The sequence below is a fragment of the Psilocybe cubensis genome, chromosome 7, assembly GCF_017499595.1.
Source record: "Psilocybe cubensis strain MGC-MH-2018 chromosome 7, whole genome shotgun sequence".
Classification (NCBI taxonomy): Eukaryota; Fungi; Basidiomycota; class Agaricomycetes; order Agaricales; family Agrocybaceae; genus Psilocybe; species Psilocybe cubensis.
The window spans coordinates 3,497,102-3,506,396 of NC_063005.1; the positions used below are offsets into that span (position 1 = coordinate 3,497,102).

At 43.4% G+C, this 9,295-nt stretch overlaps 1 protein-coding gene across 1 annotated transcript; it reads right to left on the reverse strand.

Annotated features, from left to right (window-relative positions):
• Positions 1–653: 653 nt before the first annotated feature.
• On the reverse strand, positions 654–2,627 carry JR316_0008574 (uncharacterized protein; the record flags this gene model as incomplete). Its single annotated transcript, XM_047894287.1, has 2 exons — positions 654–2,467; positions 2,510–2,627. 2 exons carry the CDS (start codon positions 2,625–2,627, stop codon positions 654–656), a joined length of 1,932 nt encoding a protein of 643 aa, XP_047747602.1.
• Positions 2,628–9,295: the final 6,668 nt, after the last annotated feature.

Here is a 9,295-nt window from a genome sequence, read left to right on the forward strand (position 1 = left end):
ATGTATCTTACCGACTATCACAAATCTGTCAATGTTTATTGTCAAGTTAGACAGGTCTCTGATGAACAGAGTGTCACGGGTCGATGTGGCACATGGTAACCTGTCAAAAGTGGATCCAACACTTTTGTTCTTTGACATCGTGGGTTATTGACTGTGATGTGAATCACATGGATATAGATTACTCTGGTTACGTGGCTCCGAGTAACCGCGACATGGGAATATTCACATGTCTAGAGTATAAATAACTTACCTGGGTCCTTACCTAACAATCAAACAATAGAATGATTGATTGTTGTGAATCTTAATTGGACAGTTCATGATCCGGTCCATCAAAAATGTTTCCACGGTACTAAGGAACTTTTCCCGAAGTACTAAGTAACTTTTCCCATGTACTAAATTAGATCCGGCCCTTCACAATCACATGCCGTTCGGAAGTTCACACGCCTACCTTACTTCCTACTAAGGTTAGACTTAGTTAGCTTAGGGTTGGGGTTAGGTTAGGGTTTAGGGTTTAGGGTTTAGGGTTTAGGTTTAGGTTTAGCTATTCAATCCAATGTGTTGCTTGTAAGTAGATGTTTGTTACTTTATAGCAAGGAATACTTACGGTTAGGGTTTTTTTCTAATGCTTTACGCCTTAAGCGCTAGTATTCTTTTCATCGGTTGTAAGATTTGGATATTCTGCCAAATTCTGGATGTTCCCTCTCTTGTGAGATTGAACGTCTATGAAGTATTATCTCGTTATCACTTTCGATACTTATCTGCTCAGCAGCTTCAACTAAAGCAGAATGATAAGTTTCATTAACGTTTTGAGTTTCGGGAACAACACCACCTTTTTCAGCGATGTCTTCATCCAGTTTACGAAAGACTGTTTTCTTCCACACATTTGCAAGGTCGAAAAGATTAGTATTGCGTTTTCGCGATACTATCCAACGACTTCCGAGTAGTCCTATCTTCCTCAAATCCGGTACGAACTCAGTTTCTCCGTCCACGAGGATCTGTGTGAACAGCTCCGGGCGAACATCATCGAGGTCGTGAACGTAATTTGGATCTGGTTTGATAAGGGGTCTGGACGAGTCTGCACTATACAAACCTTTCTCGGCATGTTCATACCATGCCGACCAGTACTCGGTAACAGTTTTTCCAAGTTCAGCAGCTGAAAACCAATTCCATACCTGATCAAATCTGGTTTTAAGTACAAGAATGGATTCGTCGTGCTCTGCGACTCGTAAAGCGAATCGCTTTTCCCAACGTTCTTGTATATTCTTCTTACACCAAGATATGACTAGGTTTTCGGGATAACCGCGCATCAAATAGAGAGCGTTAAGGTCTCTAATTGCTCCGATGTAGATTTCCTTGGTACTACATAGCACGGCTAACCTGGATAACTCTCCAATGTAGACGCCACGTTTGACGTCCAAAGGATGATGTGATACCCATGGAACTCGTTCTCGGTTGTTTCCTGTCTTGACAAAAGGCTTCCAATGAAGTTTTCCAGACTCCTTGAATATGAAAGCATCGAGAAATTGACATCCCGACGAGGAAACAGCCCATTCGATAACACAACCATCGAACTTTATTGTTTCTTTAATAAGATTAAGTGCAAGTGCTTCGGACTCGGCGTAAACAATTGCGAAACAATCGTCGATGTACCTTCCATAGAAGGCCACGTTTGGGTGGTCTAAGATTTTTGACTTTATTTCAAAATGGGCTCCAAAGAGGTTAGCAAGGTCCGGAGAATCCGCGACGCCCATTGCGAGGCCATTTTTTTGTCTAAAATATCTAGACCCATGTTGTGTTATCAATTGCGTATTGCCAATCTCGATAGCACGTTTAAAGATGCCCAATTTAACCAAGTTATTCTCTAACGAATTTGGATTAATATGGGCTAATGCAGTGTTTTCTTCCGAAGCGTTGAGTAACCATTCCTCGTACATACTACAAACGATTTCGATGCACAAGTCCAACGGAATATTGGGATAGAAAGCAACTACATCTCCAGTGACAAAATACCATTGTCTTTTGGAGTCTATACGCAATTGGCTTAATCTCGTAAAGAGATCCTTCGTTCCGTGTATGATTGAAGGAGTCGATTTAATAATCGGCTTAAGCTCTTTTGATACAAACTTGGCTGCAGGATTAAATACTACAGAGTGACACGGAATTATGGGCCTAAATCCAGTAGGTTTCTTGTGGATTTTAGGTATACCATGAAATTGAGGATACTTGAACGATGATCCGTCTTCCGGTACATTCGATAGAAAGAATCGAGACAACCCAAGTTCAAATAGAAACAGATGTTCATCTTCGACAGTACGTGCGAGCGTTTGCATCTGAATCATTTTGCTCTTCATAACTTCTTGCGCAACTTCGAATTCTAACTCTTCGTAATTACGTTCATCTTCAAGAAGATTGAGCTCATTCCTTAATATCCAGTCGCGTTCAGACACCGCGAGGCCAAGATTCTTATCTGTCATCGTAATAACATAGTTGTTATCGATAAGAAACTTACGGATCTTGTCCCTTTTAGGAGAGAACGCGTGCTTTCGCATCTCCGTAAGGGCTTCTTCCGGGATACTTGCGATCGTGCGTTGCACGTACCGACGTCCCATCGAAAGGCCAAGTTCCATATATTGCGGTAATACAGGAGGTTTCTCTTTCTTTTTTGAGCTTACTCCATAATCTGGATCAAAAGGTTTATTCATGCCTTCCAAGGGTTTAGGGTTTAGGGTTTAGGGTTTAGGGTTTAGGGGGGGAGCGAGCACCGAGCGAAGCGAGGTGCGAGCGACTTGTTTAAACTGTGAGTTAAATGGAAAGAAGGCCAGAGGGCTGTTGATTGTTATCAGCAGCCAGCCCTTTCGTCTTTATAGACTCTTCAGTGGCTATTCTTAGAAGGAATGTTCTGGAACATCCGATGACAGCGCGTGAAGTGATGCTGCGCAGCTGTCATGTATCTTACCGACTATCACAAATCTGTCAATGTTTATTGTCAAGTTAGACAGATCTCTGATGAACAGAGTGTCACGGGTCGATGTGGCACATGGTAACCTGTCAAAAGTGGATCCAACACTTTTGTTCTTTGACATCGTGGGTTATTGACTGTGATGTGAATCACATGGATATAAAATACTCTGGTTACGTGGCTCCGAGTAACCGTGACATGGGAATATTCTCATGTCAAGAGTATAAATAGCTTACCTGGGTCCTTACCTAACAATCAATTGATTGATTGTTGTGAATCTTAATTGGACAGTTCATGATCCGGTCCATCAAAAATGTTTCCACGGTACTAAGGAACTTTTCCCGAGGTACTAAGTAACTTTTCCCATGTACTAAATTAGATCCGGCCCTTCACAATCACATGCCTTTCGGAAGTTCACACGCCTACCTTACTTCCTACTAAGGTTAGACTTAGTTAGCTTAGGGTTGGGGTTAGGTTAGGGCTTAGGGTTTAGGGTTTAGGGTTTAGGTTTAGGTTTAGCTATTTAATCCAATGTGTTGCTTGTAAGTAGATGTTTGTTACTTTGTAGCAAGGAATACTTACGGTTAGGGTTTTTTTCTAATGCTTTACGCCTTACGCGCTAGTATTCTTTTCATCGGTTGTAAGATTTGGATATTCTGCCGAATTCTGGATGTTCCCTCTCTTGTGAGATTGAACGTCTATGAAGTATTATCTCGTTATCACTTTCGATACTTATCTGTTCAGCAGCTTCAACTAAAGCAGAATGATAAGTTTCATTAACGTTTTGAGTTTCGGGAACAACACCACCTTTTTCAGCGATGTCTTCATCCAGTTTACGAAAGACTGTTTTCTTCCACACATTTGCAAGGTCGAAAAGATTAGTATTGCGTTTTCGCGATACTATCCAACGACTTCCGAGTAGTCCTATCTTCCTCAAATCCGGTACGAACTCAGTTTCTCCGTCCACGAGGATCTGTGTGAACAGCTCCGGGCGAACATCATCGAGGTCGTGAACGTAATTTGGATCTGGTTTGATAAGGGGTCTGGACGAGTCTGCACTATACAAACCTTTCTCGGCATGTTCATACCATGCCGACCAGTACTCGGTAACAGTTTTTCCAAGTTCAGCAGCTGAAAACCAATTCCATACCTGATCAAATCTGGTTTTAAGTACAAGAATGGATTCGTCGTGCTCTGCGACTCGTAAAGCGAATCGCTTTTCCCAACGTTCTTGTATATTCTTCTTACACCAAGACATGACTAGGTTTTCGGGATAACCGCGCATCAAATAGAGAGCGTTAAGGTCTCTAATTGCTCCGATGTAGATTTCCTTGGTACTACATAGCACGGCTAACCTGGATAACTCTCCAATGTAGACGCCACGTTTGACGTCCAAAGGATGATGTGATACCCATGGAACTCGTTCTCGGTTGTTTCCTGTCTTGACAAATGGCTTCCAATGAAGTTTTCCAGACTCCTTGAATATGAAAGCATCGAGAAATTGACATCCCGACGAGGAAACAGCCCATTCGATAACACAACCATCGAACTTTATTGTTTCTTTAATAAGATTAAGTGCAAGTGCTTCGGACTCGGCGTAAACAATTGCGAAACAATCGTCGATGTACCTTCCATAGAAGGCCACGTTTGGGTGGTCTAAGATTTTTGACTTTATTTCAAAATGGGCTCCAAAGAGGTTAGCAAGGTCCGGAGAATCCGCGACGCCCATTGCGAGGCCATTTTTTTGTCTAAAATATCTAGACCCATGTTGTGTTATCAATTGCGTATTGCCAATCTCGATAGCACGTTTAAAGATGCCCAATTTAACCAAGTTATTCTCTAACGAATTTGGATTAATATGGGCTAATGCAGTGTTTTCTTCCGAAGCGTTGAGTAACCATTCCTCGTACATATTACAAACGATTTCGATGCACAAGTCCAACGGAATATTGGGATAGAAAGCAACTACATCCCCGGTGACAAAATACCATTGTCGTTTGGGGTCTATACGCAATTGGCTTAATCTCGTAAAGAGATCCTTCGTTCCGTGAATGATTGAAGGAGTCGATTTAATAATCGGCTTAAGCTCTTTTGATACAAACTTGGCTGCAGGATTAAATACTACAGAGTGACACGGAATTATGGGCCTAAATCCAGTAGGTTTTTTGTGGATTTTAGGTATACCATGAAACTGAGGATACTTGAACGATGATCCGTCTTCCGGTACATTCGATAGAAAGAATCGAGACAACCCAAGTTCAAATAGAAACAGATGTTCATCTTCGACGGTACGTGCAAGAGTTTGCATCTGGATCATTTTGCTCTTCATTACTTCTTGCGCAACTTCGAATTCTAACTCTTCATAGTTACGTTCATCTTCAAGAAGATTGAGCTCATTCCTTAATATCCAGTCGCGTTCAGACACCGCGAGGCCAAGATTCTTATCTGTCATCGTAATAACATAGTTGTTATCGATAAGAAACTTACGGATCTTGTCCCTTTTAGGAGAGAACGCGTGCTTTCGCATCTCCGTAAGGGCTTCTTCCGGGATACTTGCGATCGTGCGTTGCACGTACCGACGTCCCATCGAAAGGCCAAGTTCCATGTATTGCGGTAATACTGGAGGTTTCTCTTTCTTTTTTGAGCTTACTCCGTAATCTGGATCAAAAGGTTTGTTCATGCCTTCCTTAAACAAAAAATAGATACGCCATCTTATTCTTCGTTGAAAATCATTCCATGCTTGCATGATCAGACTTTGAGAAGGCAGAGTAAAAAACATATAATTGAGTCCGAGTGACAAATCATTTGCTATATCTACAGGGACCACCACACCAGGACTACAGTGTACACTACTACGATACTGGCCAGCCAACAAGAATGAGATCGGCGTATGTAAGTGTACAAAAGAAACTGCGTCTGTTTTAGTCATGGTGAGTATATCGTCAGGAATAGAGTTGGGGAAGGCGGGTCTTACCGACGTAAAAGGTACTACATTAGACCGCGCGTCTAGGCTCTTGCCTTTCCCTTTCCCTTTGGATCGTTCTTGACGGGAGCTCTCCCCTTCCCTTTCTTCTTGTTGTCGACCTTGTTGGAAGCCTTGGTTTGGGGCTTCTTCTGCGAAGGCGTCGACGAGGGTTTGAATTTCGAAGGGCCAGCTTTCTTGGCCTGAGGTTGAGGAGCCTTGGACGAATTCTGGCCAGACAAAGTCTGGGTAATTAGAATAGTAATTAGTATCCAGAATTATGGGTGAAGGGTTACGAGAACTTGCCTTCTTGCCCACAGATCCAAGGTTGAGCTTCTTGAGACGTGCATTCAAGCCCTTATCAATAAGGGATTGAATCGATGGACCTGGTTTGGTCGCATCGGCCATCTCGACATCGGCTGTTGCCGCAGTCGACCGCTTTTTCTCAATCTTGATTGCCAAAGCGCGGTGGCGCAAGTTGACAATCTGTTTGATATGAGAGAAGATGGCTGGCAAAATGGTTTGCAATGCGCTGCATTCAGCCTTCTTCTGCGGTGACACTACCCAATCTGTTATTCGACGAACTCCCTTGTTGTCTGTAGAGAAAACGGGGAGCTTATAGCTGGATTTGCGATCATCGTAAGTTGTCTTAACGATGAGGGCAGCAGCTTCATAACAGTTATTGAGTGCGCATTTATCATCCCAAAAGGCCAGTTCGTCCTTTTTCGCCTGAATGGCGCCGTCGTTGATTGCCTTTTGGAAGACATCACGAGCGGTGGAGAACGTAGAGGAAACTCGAAGAGCTTCCGCTGACCCGGCATCCGCGAATTCCTTCGTAAGTTGGAACTCGGGAGCCTTCACCCGAAGGCGATTGGGGGTGTTGCCTGCGCTAACGGCAAGTTCAAGGCGCTCGAGGCTAGCCTTGACTGTTTCCCTCTTATCGCACCACGATGCGAGGTTGAGGAGAAACTCCCTAAGGGCAGCACGATAGTCAAAAAAGACGCAGTCTACAATCTGGTCAATGGAGCGGCACTCAGCTATTTTCTTGATGACGACAGTGGCCAACTCGTCGATGAGGGCGTTGTGGCGGCCAGCTTCGTCGTTGACGCCAAAAACTGTGTTGTTGACGACAGCCTGGGTGAGTGCGTCCAGGGTGGGGGACATGGCACGAGAGAAGGCAGCAGAGTAAGTGGAAGACATAGTAGCTGTTGGGTAATAGCAAAGTCGTTGGGTTTAGGGGGGGAGCGAGCACCGAGCGAAGCGAGGTGCGAGCGACTTGTTTAAACTGTGAGTTAAATGGAAAGAAGGCCAGAGGGCTGTTGATTGTTATCAGCAGCCAGCCCTTTCGTCTTTATAGACTCTTCAGTGGCTATTCTTAGAAGGAATGTTCTGGAACATCCGATGACAGCGCGTGAAGTGATGCTGCGCAGCTGTCATGTATCTTACCGACTATCACAAATCTGTCAATGTTTATTGTCAAGTTAGACAGATCTCTGATGAACAGAGTGTCACGGGTCGATGTGGCACATGGTAACCTGTCAAAAGTGGATCCAACACTTTTGTTCTTTGACATCGTGGGTTATTGACTGTGATGTGAATCACATGGATATAAAATACTCTGGTTACGTGGCTCCGAGTAACCGTGACATGGGAATATTCTCATGTCAAGAGTATAAATAGCTTACCTGGGTCCTTACCTAACAATCAATTGATTGATTGTTGTGAATCTTAATTGGACAGTTCATGATCCGGTCCATCAAAAATGTTTCCACGGTACTAAGGAACTTTTCCCGAGGTACTAAGTAACTTTTCCCATGTACTAAATTAGATCCGGCCCTTCACAATCACATGCCTTTCGGAAGTTCACACGCCTACCTTACTTCCTACTAAGGTTAGACTTAGTTAGCTTAGGGTTGGGGTTAGGGTTTAGGGTTTAGGGTTTAGGGTTTAGGGGGGGAGCGAGCACCGAGCGAAGCGAGGTGCGAGCGACTTGTTTAAACTGTGAGTTAAATGGAAAGAAGGCCAGAGGGCTGTTGATTGTTATCAGCAGCCAGCCCTTTCGTCTTTATAGACTCTTCAGTGGCTATTCTTAGAAGGAATGTTCTGGAACATCCGATGACAGCGCGTGAAGTGATGCTGCGCAGCTGTCATGTATCTTACCGACTATCACAAATCTGTCAATGTTTATTGTCAAGTTAGACAGATCTCTGATGAACAGAGTGTCACGGGTCGATGTGGCACATGGTAACCTGTCAAAAGTGGATCCAACACTTTTGTTCTTTGACATCGTGGGTTATTGACTGTGATGTGAATCACATGGATATAAAATACTCTGGTTACGTGGCTCCGAGTAACCGTGACATGGGAATATTCTCATGTCAAGAGTATAAATAGCTTACCTGGGTCCTTACCTAACAATCAATTGATTGATTGTTGTGAATCTTAATTGGACAGTTCATGATCCGGTCCATCAAAAATGTTTCCACGGTACTAAGGAACTTTTCCCGAGGTACTAAGTAACTTTTCCCATGTACTAAATTAGATCCGGCCCTTCACAATCACATGCCTTTCGGAAGTTCACACGCCTACCTTACTTCCTACTAAGGTTAGACTTAGTTAGCTTAGGGTTGGGGTTAGGTTAGGGCTTAGGGTTTAGGGTTTAGGGTTTAGGTTTAGGTTTAGCTATTTAATCCAATGTGTTGCTTGTAAGTAGATGTTTGTTACTTTGTAGCAAGGAATACTTACGGTTAGGGTTTTTTTCTAATGCTTTACGCCTTACGCGCTAGTATTCTTTTCATCGGTTGTAAGATTTGGATATTCTGCCGAATTCTGGATGTTCCCTCTCTTGTGAGATTGAACGTCTATGAAGTATTATCTCGTTATCACTTTCGATACTTATCTGTTCAGCAGCTTCAACTAAAGCAGAATGATAAGTTTCATTAACGTTTTGAGTTTCGGGAACAACACCACCTTTTTCAGCGATGTCTTCATCCAGTTTACGAAAGACTGTTTTCTTCCACACATTTGCAAGGTCGAAAAGATTAGTATTGCGTTTTCGCGATACTATCCAACGACTTCCGAGTAGTCCTATCTTCCTCAAATCCGGTACGAACTCAGTTTCTCCGTCCACGAGGATCTGTGTGAACAGCTCCGGGCGAACATCATCGAGGTCGTGAACGTAATTTGGATCTGGTTTGATAAGGGGTCTGGACGAGTCTGCACTATACAAACCTTTCTCGGCATGTTCATACCATGCCGACCAGTACTCGGTAACAGTTTTTCCAAGTTCAGCAGCTGAAAACCAATTCCATACCTGATCAAATCTGGTTTTAAGTACAAGAATGGATTCGTCGTGCTCTGCGACTCGTAAAGCG